The 18,494-nt window shown below is 54.9% G+C and overlaps 1 protein-coding gene across 4 annotated transcripts in view; it reads right to left on the bottom strand.

Moving 5' to 3' along the window:
* The window catches only part of WHRN (whirlin), a 94,456-nt gene that overhangs the window by 49,716 nt on the left and 26,246 nt on the right, over window positions 1–18,494 (bottom strand). For all 4 annotated transcript variants that reach the window (XM_030293343.1, XM_030293342.1, XM_030293341.1 and 1 more), the window contains exon 3: window positions 7,381–7,506. In XM_030293343.1, coding sequence (XP_030149203.1) covers window positions 7,381–7,506 — 126 coding nt within the window. The remainder of the gene's footprint in view (window positions 1–7,380; window positions 7,507–18,494) is intronic.

Consider the following 18,494-nt stretch of genomic DNA (forward strand, 5'->3'; position numbering starts at 1 on the left):
GATAGACCGAGAATTGTTTGCAATGTGCCCTAATGACGTAAGATTTTTTTCTACTGTCAGGAATTATATAAAGACGAATACTGAATTTTTGCCATCCCATGAGGACTGCCGTAAAATCAGCCATGATCACAAACGAAAACTCCCTTAAAAGCTCCTCATGAAACAAGTGATAGATAGGAGCCAAACCCTTTCCTCCACCAAGAACAAGCAGGAGGCAGCCCTGGAGAGTTGGCCAAACCTGTTCTTTTGTCCCAGCAGAGCTATTTCAGGGAAGCATGGAAACACAGTCAGCTGGCAAGGTCGAACTGCCCGAGGACACGTAGAGGCTCTGTGTGGGGGGTCCTGGCCCACCTCTCCATGACCCTCCAGCAGTCCCTTCCCCTCCTGCTGTCCCTCAGTCTCCCCACGTACGAAACGGGAGGCTGGGAGGCTGGGATCTGTCAGCAGAGATAGACTCCCGCCACCTACTCTCCGCCAGGCACCCGCTGCCCACAGGGCCCCCGGGATGAGCAAACCCCACTGTGGGTCACGCTGCTACTCAGCTCCCTTCGAAGGCCAGCCTCTCTGAAGGTAAGGGTCTGACTGTTCAGTTTGCATCCTGGCGAGTGTGAAAACCACTAACACTTCTCAGTGGGATTTGTTCCTTAAAAAACAAAAACCATTGCAGGTTCTATGCTGTGCTCAGGCCACGATGCAAATGAAACCATGGTCAGGATCGAAGCTCTGGTGACTGAAGCTTTGGGGTCAAAAGGCCTGGTTCAGGGCCTGCCTCGGCCAGACTCACTTCTTCAGTGAAGAAATATTTCCCGAACACCTACTGTGTGCCAGCTCTGTCACAGGCAGGGAGACACAGCGTTTAAAGCACAGCCAGGCTCTGCCCCACAGAGACAGTCATGAAATAAGTACTCCCCATTTACAACGGGATGAAAGAGGTCCCGCCTCCCGGAGCTGTGGGGAGTGCTGCTCAGAGATGACCCGTGTATGGAGGTCACCTGCCGCCGGTGGGTGGTCGGCCAAGGGGGGGTGCCTGGCTCAGTCTAGAGGAGAGTCGGGAGAGCAGACACTGGGAAAGCCCAGCTGAGGAGGGTCGGCCCCCTGCCCCCAGCTGGCTCCACCAGTGAGGCCGACGCGGTGTGGACTCCCACACGAGCACACAGGACAGATCCGCAAAGCAGCTGGCCATCCCCAGCCACCGAGCCACCGACGCTGCACCAGATACAGTCTGTCCCACAACCGCAAGCAGCAGAGTGATGACCCAAAAAGTGGGACATTCTTGGGAACAGAGATCCTGCTCTGACGAACCCCAGCCAGGATGGCAACCTACTCCTACCAGCGGGAGCGAAAGGGGCCTCCCTGACATGACCTCAGCGGTGAAGGCTGCGGCCAGGCAGGAGGAGGACAGCCACAGTGGGCTTGAGAAGCGTGGTGACTTCTAAGAAGAAATGTCCTTCGTTTCCCCTCTCTGCATTCTTTTTTTTTTTTTTAGAGAGCGAGAGAGCGAGCCCACGGGCATGAGTGGGGGAGGGGCAGAGAGAGAGAGGGAGAGAGAAAGAGAGAGAGAGACAGAATCTTAAGCAGACTCCATGCTCAGCGTGGGGCCTGACGCAGGGCGTGATCTCATGACCCTGAGATCGTGACCTGAGCCAAAAATCAAGAGCTGGACCCTTGGGGCACCGGGGTGGCTCAGTCCGCTGGGCATCCAACTCCGGCTCAGGTCGTGATCTCATGATCCATGGGTTTGAGGCCCACATCAGGCTCTGTGCTGACAGCTCAGAGCCTGGAGCCTGCTTCGGATTCTGTGTCTCCCTCTCTCTCTGCCCCTCCCCCACTTGTGCTCTGTGACTCTCTCTCTCAAAAATAAACAAACATTTAAAAAAAAAAAAAGAGCTGGACGCTTAACCCACTGAGCCATTCAGGCACCTCATGCATTCTTCTGACATGTGGTCAAGTTAGGGTACAAGGGAGGTGACAGCAAAGCATGTGGCCAGGGGCCCCAGATCCCTGTGTGATCCGGAGCAAGTGACTGCACCTCTCTGAGCCTCACTTGCTCATCTATTAAATGGCACTATTAATGCCCGCCGTGGGACCATGGGAAGGATTACGTAGGAACGTATCAAGAGTGTTTATTTAGCACAGTGCCTGATTCATAATAACTGGTTAATAACTAGCAACTACCACCATTATTATTTTTAAATGCCAGTTGATCTGGCTGTCCTCAAAGGAACAAACAAGGTTTTAGGGCCCATTCTGTGGTGGGAGCTAGAAGCTGGCAGGGCAGGTGCAAAGGAATAAGAGACCTAAAGGTACATGCAGAAGGGGGAGTCAGCCCCTATGGAGAGGGTGGGAAAGTTCCACGCTCCACCCGGCCACCCCCAGGGTAAGTGCTGGGAAGTGCCTGACCTCCTCCTAAGACCCTCTCCTCCTAGCAGTTGACTTGCCCTCCCCTGGACTCTCATGGCCCTCAGAAGCTAAGCGAGCGGCTGGAAGCCAGGCGGAAGGCAGCATTTCTGCCCCAGGAAAGCTCTGCACAGCAGCAAGGAGCCCTGTTGACAAATAAAGGCCTGTTCTTGGCTCCACCACCCACAAAGCCAAGCCCCTTTATTCCATTTCAATATGCCTGATTCTACTGACGGTGCATTGGCAATAAATGGAATTAATCAGTCCTGGATGCCCGAGCGAGTGTAGGCAGGTGTTAGCACATTCGAGGGAACTTGGAGGGGAGCGTGAAACAGTGGCAGGGAATATAAAATGCCTTACTGCAGCGGGGACCGAGAAAGGAAAGGCCTCTACCAAAGGCAGGCATTTTATGAGCAAATAAAGCCTTTGCCTGCCTGCCACCGAGAAGCAAAGTGAAGCGACTGGAAAACTTCTACGGAATGTCTTTCTGCTGCCTTGCTTCAAGACGGAAATGGCTTTAACTGTTGCTGCTTTCATGATGAGAAGAGCAATATTCGCTTCATGCAGACCCCACGCGGGATGTAAAGAACGGCAAAAGTCATCGGTGATGTCGCCACTTTCGGATCACCACACCGATGTTTCGGTACAGGTCCGTGTGGCTGTTTCTCTGCGCATATTTCCACCTGCATCTGCTGCCTGCATGAGCTCCTGTCAGATAAGTGGCTTTGCAGCCTGTGTTCTCCACTTAATAACAGACCTTGGACATCCTTCCGTACTGCTAACTGCAGATCTGGGGCATCACCTTTTCATGGCTGCACAGTCTTGGGTGAATTACACACCCTGTGTGAGCTGGCTCTGTTCACTCTGTCAGCATCATCTGGCACCTCCTCCTCCGCCTGGCTTTCTGCGTTCAGCCACACCGGCCTTCCCGGGCATCAGGGAACACTTCATTCCACTTCAGGGACTCAGCATTTGCTGTTCTTTCTGCCGGAAATTCTCATTTCCTCCTTCACATCACTGATTTTCTCCTCTGGTTTTGAAGTTCAACAGAAATGTTTCTTTCTCCAGGAAGCCCTCAAAGATATCCAAGATGAGAGCTGGTCTCCCCTGTCATACACCCACACGGTTCCATGGGCTTTGCCATCTTGCTGTTTACCCTGATTGTTTGATTAAACAAACAATTGGGTAATTCCGCCTCCCCACCTGGCCCCATCTTCCCACTAGAAAGAAAGCTCCTGGAGGTCACAGACTCTGTCTTGCTCAGCTCAGAAGCCCCAGGGCGAGCCCAGTGTCTGGCACACAGGAGTCCTCGGTAGATATTTGCGGATTAAATGGAAGGAAGGGAAGGAGAAGCAGAATGGACAGCCACTACCTCTATGTAATGTCCCCTCCCTGCCTTCCTTCTCCCCTTCCTTCCACATAAAAGGGGGATCTGCCAGTGGGCTACCTGTTTTGGCATCTCTCTGTGGCTGTGGTTCCTGGTGTCTGGGCAGTCTCAGGCCGGAAAAAAAGGTGCGAATCTAGGAGAAAGCCTCCCAAATCATCTAGCCTGACTATTCAACTCCTCACTGTCCAAGCACGGAGACAGGCCCAGAGAGCGGAAGGACACCCCTACCCTCACACAGCTGGTCAGCGGCAGGTCCTAGGGCTCCTGTCCCCCCCTGCACAAGGCTCTGTCAGGCCTGGGTTCAAATCCCAGCTCTGACATTAGAATGAATTGGACCCTAAACTCCGTGAGCCTTCACCTCTTCAGCTGTAAGCTGGAGACGATGACACCTATCACCACCAGGAGGCGGTGGAGAGTAGCGGTTAAGAAGGTAGCGTGTGCCGCTGGGGGTGCAAACCTAGCCCCTCTTAGCTGGGTGGCCTTGGGCACGTTGCTTAACACTGTTCCCGGATCTGCCACCTGCAAAATAGGGATGAGAATATTCCCTCCTCACACATTGTCATAAAAATCACGTAACACCGTGAAGCATCTGGCACAGTTCCTGACACGGTGACTCCTCAGTAAGTAGACGACATGATAATAAAAGCGACCATCTGTCAGTAATGAGAGAGACAGATGCAGAGACAGAGACACAGAGACAGAGAGAGAAAATGTGCTCAGTGCTCTCAGGCTGGACCCTAACACATCATCTTTCACACTCTCTCCGCTTTCTTTTAACATGGATGTCATCAGAATGCATCCGCCACCAAGGGTGGAATCTGCTCATATATTTCCTGTCACTGAGGACACCGCTTACATCATCACACAGCATTCTCTCCAAGAGAGACCAGAGGGAAACTGCGCTCAGGCCCCAGGAAGAGGGACAGCCAGGCTTCTAAAGCACAGTTGGTCTGTTTTCATCTCACAGACGTCACTGACCTGCTTCTCTCTTTGCATTGGCTGCCAGGAAGCTCTAACCAAATCTGCGTCTTGCCTCTAGCAAGTATTCTAGAAAAGACCCTTGCTCTGTCTTCATCCCTTTCTCTCAGCCCTCATTTTTCTTCTCCCCAATTTCCTCACTCATTTAAAAAAAACAAAAACAAAAACTGTATTCCGTGCTTAGAAACTGCCATTAATCTTTTTTGAAATTTGGTGGTGGTTGGGCGGGGGGGAGGAATAAATGGAATTAAAACTGCATACAAGCCAAATGCAATGCATAACGCTTGAGTGAACCACATTAGTGGAAAAACTGGTGACTCCAAATAAAGTGTGTGGTTTGTGGAAACGTACTATACCCATGTCAGCTTCTGAGCCTTGACAAACGTACCGTGGTTACAGGAGACGCTGACGTTAGGGGAAGCTGGATGAACGAAGGATGGGAAATCCCTTTATAACTTCTCAGTAAATCTAAAATTATTCCAAAATAACAAACTTCTTAAACAAAACGTGCGCACAGACTACTGTGAGATTGTTTCCTCTTGGAGATCCCATCAAGGTGCCATTTTTCCCTGAGAACACAGCACGGGCTCAGACCCAGGGCCTTGCAGAATCAACGAGACCCAGCCAGCACTTGTGGGGCCTCTATCACCCGCCCGACTGGCCTGGTTATGAGCACGGTTCCAGAACCAGAACCCCAACTATCGCATGGGAGTCCCAGCTTTGCCTCCCACTGGCTGTGTGACGCTCTGAGTCTCAGCTGCTGTGCCTGTAAAATGGGCTAACTGAGGAACACGTTTCCACAGGGGTGCAGTGGGTACACGGATCCACGGCATAAAGAGCCAGAGAAACAGTAGGCTGTGTCAGGCTGTCCCAGCTGCTAAAACAAAGCGCCGTAGACTGGGTGACTTACAAACGGTGGACATGTATTTCTGGGAGCCCAAAGTCTGGGGCCAGGTGCCAGCGTGGTCGGGTTCTGCTGGGGACCCTCTTCCGGCTTGCAGATAGCCCACTTCTTGTGTCCTCATTTGTGGGGTCCATTTTATAAGGATACTGCTCCTATTCATGACCTTGTCACCTCTCCGAGGCCCCACCTCCTAACCCCATCATGTTGGGGGTCAGGGACTCACATATGAATGTGGGGACACAAGCATTCAGCCCACAACAGAGACACTTACTGACGTTATTATTACCATTGTTATCAGCTTTCTCTTCTCATCTTTTCAACGACCCTCAGACAGTGGTGTTCTCTATTATGCTTATCTGGGAAAAGGCAGGGAAGCACAGACACACGGAGGAACTGTCCAAGGTCACACAACTATTAGAGCAAAAACAGCGATGTTGGGATGCGAACCCAATCTTCCAGGCTCCAAGCCCAGAGCTCTTCCGATTAAATCCTATGTCCTAAAAGAAGCTGACAGATGCCTCCTCTCGCCCACTCCAGTCCTCCCACCACTACACGGCACGGGGCGGGGTTGGGGGCGGGGTATCTCTGCTGACCGCCACTCTGATCTGCCATGACCCTTCCTGACCTTTTCTTCGCGTCTGCATAGAGAATCGGGTTCCCACAAGTTAGTGGGGCATTCAAGGCCCTTTGCTAGAAAGACACCATCTCATCTTGTGCTTCGTTCCCCAGCCATCTAGTTGCCCATGGTCTCAGTGACGCCTCCTCCTTCCCTAGCCCCTCTACCTCCAACCTGTCGCATTCTGCAAGGCTGGCTCAAATGCCACCCATGACCACGGCTACTGCTCCCGTCGCTGCTGCCTTGGCTTCCCCGGCCGGCATCAGGACTTAGCCTGTTCATTAGGCCACCTGTCTTCCGGGCCCAGGGTCCTCGCCTCTGCCTCACTCAGTGTCACAGCCCCCCAGTGCTCCGAGCAAGTTCTGGCAGCAAGGTGGTATAGTGCAATAGCTGGGAGCACGGGCTGTGGAACAAAGACGGCCTGGGCTCAGTCCTGCTCTGCAACCTGTCAGCTGCGTGACCTTGGGAAGTCTGTTTCACCTTCTCTCCATGTCCACCTCCCTGACTGGAAAATGTGGGTAAGAGCCACCTACCCCAAGGGGCAGCCTGAGGGTTCAATGAGAAGCGTGTGAAGCCAATGAGCAGCACCGGGCACACAGTTAGCATTCTTTAAAATGAGAACGAACGGTATGATTTCAATAATTGCTGGTTGCCCTGATGGAACGCCAACCGGGAGCTGCTCGGTGCAACCCTAACCCAGCTCCCGCTTTCTCCTCTCTTCCCTGTCAATGCTCCAGAACGAACCTGAAGTCGGGGCCACCGCAGCCATTGACAGTGTTTGCAAAGCAGCAGCCACGAAGAGCTCGGCTGGCCCGCTGCCCGCCACCGCGTGGGAGGCTGCACTGCTCCGAGGACAGCTAGGAAACCAGCTCGGGAGGCTGGGGGGTGGGCCCTGTTGCTTTGCTCTGAGCTGCCAACTGGAGGCATGCAGCCAGGGGGACTCCTGGCCGGGACCAGTCCTCAAGGTGGGGTGCCCACGGCCTCGCTGGAGGTCTGACCGAAATCAGCCGCACGGAGCTCCACATGTGGCTCCTTCGCCCTCACCCCACGCATGCGGCCCTGGTGCCCACCCCCTCCTCTGGGAGTCGGGTCGCTCACCTTGAGTCCGCTGCTTTCTGCTTCTGAGCCCGGGTCCACGCCGGTGACATAAATGCCCAGGCCATACTCGGCTCCCCCTCGGATGGTGAGGCCCAGGGACCGGCCGTCCCCCAGCACCAGGTTCACCTGTGGGAGGGACAGAAGATAGCATGGGAGGGCCTGGAGGTGACAGGAACTTCTAGGGGGAGGCGGGGGGGGGGGGGGCAGCGCAGGCTACGGAGGCCCTGACATACCCTGAAGGGCACACCGATTCAGGCCAGGAACATTCCAGATCCCCTGCCCCAGTTCTGCCTCCAACTTGCTGAGTGACCTTGGGGAAGTCCCTCTCCCTCCCGGGGTCACAGTTGTAAGTGCAGTGAAAGGAAGGCGTTGAAGGAGGTGACCCCTGATGCTAACATCCTAGAGAACCTCTACATTTCAGGTTTTCATGTGCGCTTCACACAGTGGGGGCCACGCACGCCCCCGGCTGCCCCTCAGCACCGCCTTCAGCCAGGGAGAGCCTGCTCTGGCCCCAGGCTCCCTCACCTCCCATCTTCCTTAGGTTCAAGGCTAAGTCCACTCTGCCACCCAAGGACCCGCTGCCTCCTCCCTGGAAGTCTCCCACCAACCACGGGTCTCCTGCCTCCCCAGGGGTCTCCTGCCCTCCCAAGGGTCTCCTGCCTCCTCAGGGGTCTCCTGCACTGCCACCCACACCAGCAGGTCACAACATTATCACCTCAGCTGCCCTTCCTTCTACAAACACAGGGAGCACCGGCTGAGGGCAGGCATAGCTCATGCTGGGCCAGGGGACCAAGGGACAACCCAGACATAGTCCTGCTCCTGAAGGTCTCACCAGAGGGGCACACAGACCAGTAAACAGACCTTCACAGAACAGCGTGAGCAGGCGTGATGGGGCGGCTCATGGGGCCACGAGTATGCAGAGAAGGTGCAAGGTCCTGACTTGGGGGCGAGGGTGGTGGTCAGGGGGCTTCCTGGAGGTGACATCTTCTTGATGAGACTGGAGGGTGAGCAGGAGTCAACCAAGCAGGGGCTGGGCAGGGGCGAGAGGGGCTTTCCAGGGTTACAGGTGAGAAGCAGGGGAGCACGCTTTGCTTAGGATAGGAGGGTGGAAGTGAGTCACTGTGGCCAAGGCAGGGCGTGCAGGGGGATAGCTAGGGGGCTAGGAGGACAAGCAGGGGAGGCTGGGGGCCGATTCAGGTTAAATGTGCCTTGAGCATGAGAGAGGAATTTATAGAAAAGGGAAGAGGCACCAGAATAGCTGGAACTACCCCAAAAGAACAGAAAATACCCCTCAACGAGTTAAGACCCAGGAACACGTAAGGGACCCGAAAAGAACACAGGGTGACTGCCCACAGAACAGCGTGGGCACCTGTTGGCATCAGGGAAGGGCAAATGTCATGGAGTTAGGGAAGCCATCCAACCAGCTTTCAATTTTTGAAAAGTTATTCACCTAAGAATTACCAAGGGCTTTGTGCCAGTCATCTGAAACCTTTCACGTATATTATCTCACTTAATTCTTCAACCACCCTGGGTGGAGGTGGCGAAGAGGACAGACTCAAGTCCAAACTGCCCGATGAGGCTGGAGCTGCTGTGTGACCCTGGGCAAGTTACTTAATCTCTCTGTGTGTCCTCAGCCTCCTCACCCATCAAAGGAGGGTGAAAATAGCCTTATAAAGTTACTATGGAAAGGATCAAATTAAGAGACAAATGTAAGCTAGTTTCTGGCCTGGAGTGAATGCTTGGTAAGCGGCAGCCGCTGTTGGCTCCATTTTGCACACGACAAAACCAGACAGGGGCACACAGCCACAGCGGACTCCTACAGGCTGGCAGACAGTTGTCAGGAGACAGCCCCCCAGACGGAACGCTTCTACGGAGTTTGGCTCTAGGACTGCACACTCTGGGGGGTGGCCCCGGCCCCCCTCGGGCCACAGTGGCTCCCGGTTTCCTCCTCAGGCAGGAAGACCTCATTAGAAAGGACAGCATCTGTGAGGCCCTCGGAGCTCTCAGGGGGCACCTGGGAACAGTCACCCAGAAACGTCAGAGAGATGGATGTTCCAGAAACAGCAGGCTCTGAGGACGGGCTTGGGAATAACAACCCAGCCCTTGTGATCTGCCCCCTCCTGCCCCAGGACCGCTCCAGGGCTGGGAGAGCTCTCCGGTGACGTGGGTTCACGGCCCGCTCCGTCTGCTCTCACATGCAGGACTGTGCGTCTGGGAGGTGACAGTGTGCTGGGTACGGGGGCAGGCTCCGGACCGCTCAAGCCTCATCCCGGCAGTGACGCTTGCTAGGTGTTTGTCACTCCACACAAGTGACTTCACCTCTCTGAGCCTCAGCTCTCTCATCTACAAAACTGCCTCCAGCAGCCGCACCCGCGCCACTTGGATTCTTGCCGGGGATGCGTGGGTCCGCAAACCTGGAGCATTCAGACTCGTGCCTGGCACCGCGGAGGCAGTCAGGCAACCCTGGCTGTTGTTCTTACCTCCACAGTGGTCCGCTCCGTCCGGCAAGCTGTGGGGCTAGCTGGCACAGCCGTGCCCAGGGAGGAACGCAGAGGCGCCCTCCCAGAGGTGACGGGTGGGCTGCAGCCGAGGCTGGGACGGGCTCCCCGGTGTGCACTGGCTCACCCAGCCCCAAGTCTGAGCCAGGCCTCGCCATGGGCGCAGGACCACAGGACGAGCTCACCGGGTCCCCGTCCACAGGTGCTGGGAGTGCTGGCTGCTGGTGGCTCACAGCTGAGCCCCCGCCAGGAACGGCCTCCCCCTGGAGCAGCTTCCGTGCGGGGACCGGGAGAAGGGGGCAGGCGAAAGAGTCAGAGCCCAGCCTCCCTTCGCGACAAAGCCAGCGCAGCCCCAGTGCTCCCGCGGGACCAGCCGAGGCGTCAGCCCAGCACCGTCGCCAGCATCAGTCGAGCCCAGGGCAGGGGACTGCTGCTGTGATAAACGACCACACACTTAGTGGCCTGGAACAGCACAGATTCATTATCCTAGAAGCTCTGGAGGTTAGAAGTCTAAAGTGAGTCGACGGGACTGCATTCCTTCTAGAGGTTCTTAGGGAGAACCCATTTCCTTGCCTTCTCCAGCCTCCAGAGACCACCTGCCTTCTTGGGCTCATGGCCCCTTCCTCCATCTTCAAAGCCAGCAGGGTAGAACCTTCCCACCTCTGTCTGCTCCCGGCAGGACGCCACCTTTTCTCGGACTCTGACTCTCCTGCCTCCTTGTTCTGAGGGTCCTCGTGACTGCACTGTGCCCACCCAGAGAACACAGGAGAGTCTACCCTGTCACGAGAGCCTTAACTTCATCACATCTGCATGTGATGGACATGAAAGGTGACGTCTTCCTAGGCTCCAAGGAAGAGGCAGTGGGCGTCTTGGGTCATCATTCTGTGTACCACAGGCACACAGATCTAGGAACCTCATCAGGGATATCTCGGTCTCAGAGTCCATTCTGGGAAGCCTGACCTCAGGCAGAGTGTCTCAGAAATATGACCCCTGAGCCCCAAAGGCCTTAGAGGGTCATGCTGGGAAAGGGGACGTATTCTGAGGGCAGGAGGCAGGAATGTGTCTAAAGCTCAGAATCTGGACAGAGCCGGGCCCCCCAGGAGTCCCGCAGGGTTGCTTGGCTGAAGCATTGCAGGGAAGGAAGGAAAGGGACAGCAGTAGCCAGTGGGGGACCATGATCCAGGCCGAGAAGCCTGGCCTTTAGACCAGGAGAGAGATGGGCTCAGACTCATTCCGGTTTTAGGAAGACTACTGGCCCGCAGAGGGGGCCACTTCCTGGAGATCCTTCAGGAGAGGGTGTGCACCTTGAGACAGCAGTGGAGTGGGAGAGGCAGGGTGCTCAGACCTGGGGGAGGCCAGTGAGACTGGCTGGGCACAGAGTGTGCAGCTCTCATCCGGACCCCCTACCCTGCCCGCAGAGTGGACCCCTTCCTCTGTGCTCTGACTGCAGGGCCTGGGGTCTCTACACCAAGGCTCCAGCCCAGCTCATGCGGTGGCCTGCAGTCCGTCGCTCCCCTCCCCCACCCGGGCTCTCCAGCTCCGAGACCTGAAGATTCTGGGAGGAGAGAGTCAAGAGGAGCCCCGTGACACCCAGACAGCAACCGTTGTCTGCGGCTGCCCCCTCTGCACGCTGAGGATGAAAACAAACCTCCTTGCCTCTCTGCCACCTCCCCATAAATCCTTCTTCACGTGGGAATAAAACAGAGTCTTTATCACAGAACTGTAATAACAGTCCTATCAACCACAGGGTAATCTGCCTCAATCACTTGCTAGAATTCAACCAGCATTTGAGAGGGGGAAAAAAATCACTCATGGGAAAGGACACTGAGCTGTGAGAAGCAGCCCAGCACGGTGAAAAGCGTGCATCCATTCCCACTAACGAGATGAATAATAACTCATGAAATTAATTGGTCACTTAGGGTATGGTGTATTTCCTAAATCCAGGCACTGGATGCATTATCCCATTTAATCCTCTCTCTTCCTCTGTGGTTTCCCCCATTTTCCTGATGAGGAAACTGAGGCTGGAGAGGTAAAATGATGTGGCCAAGGCCACACGGTCGGCAGCTGGCCCGCCCAGGCATTTAACCAGCAGGCTACGCTGCCTTCCACAGGCCTGAATTCAAATCCTGATTTTGCCCTTTACTCCTGGGAAACCGTGGGGCAAGGCCCAATTCTTCTGTGATTTTCAGTTTCCCCATCAGTAAATTGAGACTTGTACAACCTACCTGGAGCAGGCACTGCTCCCCTCCTTGCCCTTGAACCCCGGCCCTACCCAGAAAGGAACAGAGCAGCGCCGAGAGATGAAGTCAGTCCAGGCCAACCTAGTTCCTCTCTTTCAGGGACATGGGTAGTCTGGGCCACTTCTGGCCAATGGACACGATGAAGGACGTCTGCTGGTGGATGCTGGGAGCAATTCTTCCCCCAGAGAAGAGAGAGGCATTGGCACAGGAAGAGAAGGGCCTTCTGCCCGCCCGCCCCGCTTCCACTCTGCTTTGGACGCAGCCGTGAGAGGATGTGATGGCAGGAGCAGCAGCTGCCATTCTGCAGCTGTGAAGCAACGAGCCTGAGACAAAAGCCAGCCAGAAGAAGGACAGACTCACCAGCAAACCACACCTGGAGCCACCGAGCCCTACACCTGAGGCATCCCATAGCCTGGACATTCAGCCCAGACAACCACTCCTTCATGGACTTCAGATCTTACGTCATCTCCTCAGTGAGGCCTTCCCTGCCCCTCTCTAGAATCACCCCACTCATCAGCGTCCCCCATGCCCTTTTCTTGCTTATCCCATTTACTATACACTACACATCACTTATTTTAACACACACACGCGCGAACATAATAAGCTTTGGAAGGAGGTCGTCCTTGGCTGCCGACTGCTGTATTCCCAATACTCAAAACGGTTTTTGGCCCACTGTAGGTATTCAATAAACGTTTCAGGATGAAGAGATATGAGAGGTCGCCTGCGTCTCGCTGGCATTCGATAAACGATGGTGGTTACTGGAATTAATGACCACGCTTCAGGCACTGCTGTGCTCTACGCTTACGCACACGATTACTGATCCCTGAACAGTCCCTCGTGCCTGCCGGGACTGTCCCCAATCTTGTGGACAGGGAGGCTTCGGTGACCAACCCAAGGTGAAGTGACTTGTCTAAGGTCACACAATCAGGAAGTTCAGAAACCAGGCCTCAACCCCAGGCCCAAAGGCCCTGCTCACCCTGCACCAGGTTAGGTCCCGGCCTGAGTCAAGGGGCAGATTGCGTCCTGTCTCTGTGGCTGCTGAAGTGAGTCTGGAGAGCTGCTACCTGGTCTGATGGCTCGGCACGGCGTGGCGGCCGAGGGATGAAGAAGGCACCACAGTGGAACGGGACTTGCCCATTTGCTCAGGGGCAAACGACCCGGGAGGGTGACACTTGAACCTTACCATTGGCTGCTTCTGCCCCCGTCATTCCCCTGAATGAATCCCAGGTGCTGACCAAGGCTGCTGGTGCGGGGAGAAGCCGGAGGGGGCCTCGGCTGAGGCCGTGTGCAGGCCAGCCCTGAAGAGGTGGAGCCTGAGGACAGCAGAGGACAGCAGAGGACAGCAGCGGAGGCAGGGGAACTCTTCCCCGTCAGGCACCAGGAGGTGCCCGCCAGGACAGGACTCAGGATCTGAGGACAATGCGGCCCCACCCCTCGCAGGCTGTGTGACCTGCAGCAACGCATTTCAGCCTTTCTGCACCTCCATTCTTCCATCTGGAAAATGGGAATATTGGTACCAGCTGCAAAGACAGATTTAGCGTAAGAGTCAAATGATTTGGGGCACCTGGGTGGCTCAGCTGGTTAAGCATCCAACTCCTTTCTTTTTTTTTAACTTTATTTATTTATTTATTTTTTTTTTTTCTTAAAAATTTTTTTTTCAACGTTTTTATTTTATTTTTGGGACAGAGAGAGACAGAGCATGAACGGGGGAGGGGCAGAGAGAGAGGGAGACACAGAATCGGAAACAGGCTCCAGGCTCCGAGCCATCAGCCCAGAGCCTGACGCGGGGCTCGAACTCACGGACCGTGAGATCGTGACCTGGCTGAAGTCGGACGCTTAACCGACTGCGCCACCCAGGCGCCCCTAACTTTATTTATTTTTGAGAGACAGAGAGAGAGAACATGAGCAGAGAGGGGCAGAGAGAGAGGGAGACACAGAATCCGAAGCAGGCTCCAGACTCGGAGCTGTCAGCACAGAGCCCGATGCGGGGCATGAACTCACAAGCCGTGAGATCATGACCTGAGCCGAGGTCGGACACTGACTGAGCCACCCAGGCTCCCCAAGCGTCTGACTCTTGATCTCTGCTCAGATCATGATCTTGCAGTTCATGAGTTCAAACCCCTCATCGGGCTCTGTGCTGAGAGTGCAGTGCCTGCTTGGGATTCTGTCTCTCTCTCTGCCCCTCGCCTTCTTGTGTTCTCTCTCTGTAAAAGAGGCAGATGATTCTACGAAACCTCATCGAAATCGGAAAATGCCAGTGCGGAGGAAAACCGCTGGGATGTTGGGGTTCCCTCGCGCTGGTTCTGATGTCCATCACCCAACTGATAACCCTTGTCCAAGAAAAGGTGGTGACAGAACATACGTGTGGCCTGTGGAAACAGCAGAAGCAGGAGAAAGAGACTCCCTCTGAAAGCCCTGCTCCTGTTTCCGTGGGGTGTTCCCGCATGTGCCCTCCCGGAGCGACTGCCCCTTCAAACTGAGAACCCAAGAACAGTTCGTTGTGCCCTGAAGCTCAGACTCAAGGGCAGGTAGGTGGGGGGACACCTGCCTCAGAGCAGGACCTGGGAACACTGTGCTCATCCCCTGTGCCCCAGAGACGGCTGGTAATCCACCCCGCTCCCGCTTCCTCTCTCCTGCCACATCCCAGCCCCGTGAGCACTCTCAAACCATCCTCCGCTTCAAGCCGTTTGAAGGAATGAGCTCATCCCCTGCGTCCAACTCATAAACGATCCCCCTGTGAACATCCACACACAGAGAAGGCCATCGGAGCACCGGAACCTTCCCCCAAGGTTTATTTTCCCCCTTGGAAGTTCATCTTGACTAAAACTGGAAACATCACTTTTGGCTCCAGGGGCTCCTTATGTTTTCTTTTTACTTCGACCAGTCCCACCCCCTACTTTGAAGATGAGCTTAGCACCCCCTTTCCTTCGCCATCTCATAAAGGTCCTAGCACACATGGGATCACTTTGACCATCCCTCCCCTGCTGCCTGCAGAAAAATGTCCCCTAGGGTGCACAGGCTATCCTAGTCTGTCATCCCAGCCCTGCTGTTCCCCAAGCGTAACTCACACAGGACACCAGTGGTGGGGAGGGGGTCCCAAGACCCATCTTTTTCTCTCTGCCCTCCTTCCCACTGTCACACCCTTCCCTCTGCCTGGACCACTGTTCCTTCCACTGCTATGTAGCCAAACTTCAAACGTTACCTCCTCCAGGAAGCCTTCCCAAATCTCTGGCTGGCAGGATCTCCCTCCTCTGCACACCACAGCACTCTCCCTATCCCTTTTACAGAGCATATCCCATGAGACCTTGGGCAATGTGCCACTGAGGCACCTCAGCTTGCCTCCTCTGGGCTGCTCACACTGGGGACATGGCACAGGGCAACATTAGGACAGAGGGCTCGGAAAGAGACAAATCTGGCCCTGCCCCTGAACACCAACCACTCCCAGCTGTGTGATGTTGGGCACGTCATTGCTCTGCTGAGGCACAAAGGTCCACCATGAAGAAGACTGCTCAGGAAAAAAACTCCTACTACCTCACACCCATTAGGATGGCTCCTACCAAAAACAAAACAAAACACAAAAAAACCCAAAAAACAGAAAATAACAAGTGTGGGTAAGGATGTGGAGAAACTGGAACCCTCATGTACTGCTGGCAGAAACGTAAACTGGTACAGCCACTGTGGATAACGGTACGGTAGTTCTGCAAAACATTAGAAATATGATTACCATGTGCTCCAGCAACACTTTGGAGAACTGTGGCTTTACGCCCTGCCCCTAAACCATTTTTCAGTTTTCAAGTGGGGTTCAGCTAACCGGGAAAGAACTCCAAAGTGTAAGGCCTGGAGGGCTGCTGAGCTCGGATGAGTGTCACCTCCCCTGTGGGTGAAGGAGAGGTGACAGAGACAAAGAACGAGGCTTTTCTTCCTGGAGACTGATGGGTTGGGCACCAGCCCCCAAGGGCACACGCCAGAGGCAGTTCTTCAGATCGAAACAAAAATAGCAACTTGGGAAGCAGGTGGCCACACCCTCCCCTGTAACTTTGCAGAGAACAGGCGCGCCAAGGTCTGATCCCACAGGATTCAAACGCAGCAAACATTACTGACCTTCAGTCTACCATGCACCCGGCGGCTGGCAAGGCGTTTTCGTTTTAATTCACTCATTCATATAATAAACACCGAGCACCTACACTGTGCCAGGCACTGATCCAGGCCCTACGAGTGTGCCAGGGCGTGGAACCAAGGTCCTTACTGCCACGGAGTTTACACAGTGGTGGGGAGAGTACCCCCTGCCCCTACCATTGTTTCCAATGGAAACAATAGCTCAGAGCGCTTACGTAACTTGCCCAAGGTCACACAGCTGGCAAGCTGTGGAGTCGGGATTTGAATCCAGGCGGCCTGGCTCCAGTGTCTCACCCTCCCTGTCACACTCACGCTAACCCATTTAACCCCCCACAACAAATGTGTTCCGGTTTATTAGAGCTGTGGAGGCTAGGGTATTCCAGAACGGGAGCCTAGAACAATAGCAATGCTGTCCGCCCCCTGCCCCCTGCCCCCATTCACCTCTGAGGACACGACAGTAACGTGAGAGCAGATGGGTCTGATTCCCAGAGAGTTACATATTTTCTTCTGTTCCTTCCCTCAGCCTCTCCCGAGAGCTCGGCTCTCGCGCTTCAGCGTGGAGCACAGCGTTACTTGGAAAGGCTGCAACGCCACAGCCAGCTTTGGAGGGCAGCTTAGGTGGCTTTCACAAGTAATTTTGCAACATGTGGGATTTTTCACATCACTACTGCACTGGAAACTTGTTTCCCTGGAAGGCGTGTGTCCCCTGGGGCTGGGGGTGAGGAGTTTTGAAGTTTGGCATGGGAAGTCTAGGAGTCTGGTCACGGTGATTTGGAGTAGAGACGAGGACAGCGGAGAGAAGAAAGTCAGAGCCCGCCAAACTCCAGGCACAGGGAACAGAAGTGCGGGCCGCAGAGAGATTTCCCCGCATCCCTCTCAACAGGAAATGGGGATTTCCATGCTACATCGGCAAGAAGAAGAACAGAAGGGAGGATGGAAGCTTATCTGGAGCCGCAGGGTCTGTGAAGGCCACTCTGCTGTGGTCCAGGGTATTTCCTGCCTCCTGAGGCCTCTGGACCCCTGGAGCACAATTCTCTAAGTCTCTGCCTTCCACATTCCTATGTAAGTTATTCTAAGACTCCTAGGGGGTACCTCATCTCCTCCCAGCCCTCCTACCTGCTCAATTCCAGTGACAGGGCCCTCTTGCTAAGCACCCTTCTTGCTAAGCCTTGAGGACGTGGGCTGGTTTCCACCTCAGGGCCTTTGCACACGCTGTCCTTGCTACCTGGGATTTTCACCTCCCAGAGTACATGGCAGCTCTTTCTTCCCCCCACAGGTCTCAGCTCAGAATCATCTCCTCAGAGAGGCACTCCCTGACCACCACATCTGAAGCAGTGCCTCCCTCTCCTTCACTCTCTACTCCTCTCTCCTGATTTTACTCTCTTCCATCATTCTTCACCATCGTAATGATCTTGTTCACTTATGCTCCTTTCTGGATCATTGTCTCACTCTTCCCATGAACTCCAAACTCACTGGAAGCTTCCCCAGAGCAGGGTCTCACCTCTCTTGTCCCTCTCTCTACTCCTCCCTCCCATAACAGCATCAAGCACACCGCAGGTGCTCACTAAGTATGGGGCGACCCGTGGAATGGGTTCTAGTTGCCACAGTACCCTCTGAGTCTCTCTTGGATTCCTCAGCTTTGAAATGTGGATAAGGACAGCCACCCTGCAGGGCAGGGCAGCCGTGAGGATTCACCAGGATGCTATAAGCACAGAACCCAGCACCCATCGGCGCCAGGCCCCACGCAGGGAAAGGGCTCAAGGGGAAGATAAAGCAAGTTCTCTGGCCAACCCTGGAAAGCCGGCCGTGAAAATGACTCAAGGCCACAGGCAGCCTTGCTTTCTCAAGACTGCTGCTGAGCAACACGGATCCCCTGGTGGGGAGGGGTCCGAGCCCACCCGTGCCCACCCGTGCTGGCCACCACGCAGAAGGCCAGATGGCTCTGGAGGAGGCACCTACCATCTGGCCCCCCTGCCACTCATCACCCAGCACAGAAGTTGCGGCCCCCTCTGCCACAGCCTGCATACTGACGTTTGCACAAAGAACACAAAACCTGCTAAGTGAACGCTGTGCTCTTATGGTCAGAAAAGCAGAGCTGAGAAAAAGAGTCTCCAGATGGAAGCCTTGCTTGGCCTGGAGACCCAAGGCACGTGGCCTCCGGGCTGTCAGGGTCGAGGTCCTAAAACATGGGGCGAGCTGCCTGCAGGAGTTACATTCTTGGTCTCAGGAGCAACCATGGGGTGCAACGCAAATAGCATCC

Source organism: Lynx canadensis, chromosome D4, assembly GCF_007474595.2.
Source record: "Lynx canadensis isolate LIC74 chromosome D4, mLynCan4.pri.v2, whole genome shotgun sequence".
Lineage (NCBI taxonomy): Eukaryota > Metazoa > Chordata > Mammalia > Carnivora > Felidae > Lynx > Lynx canadensis.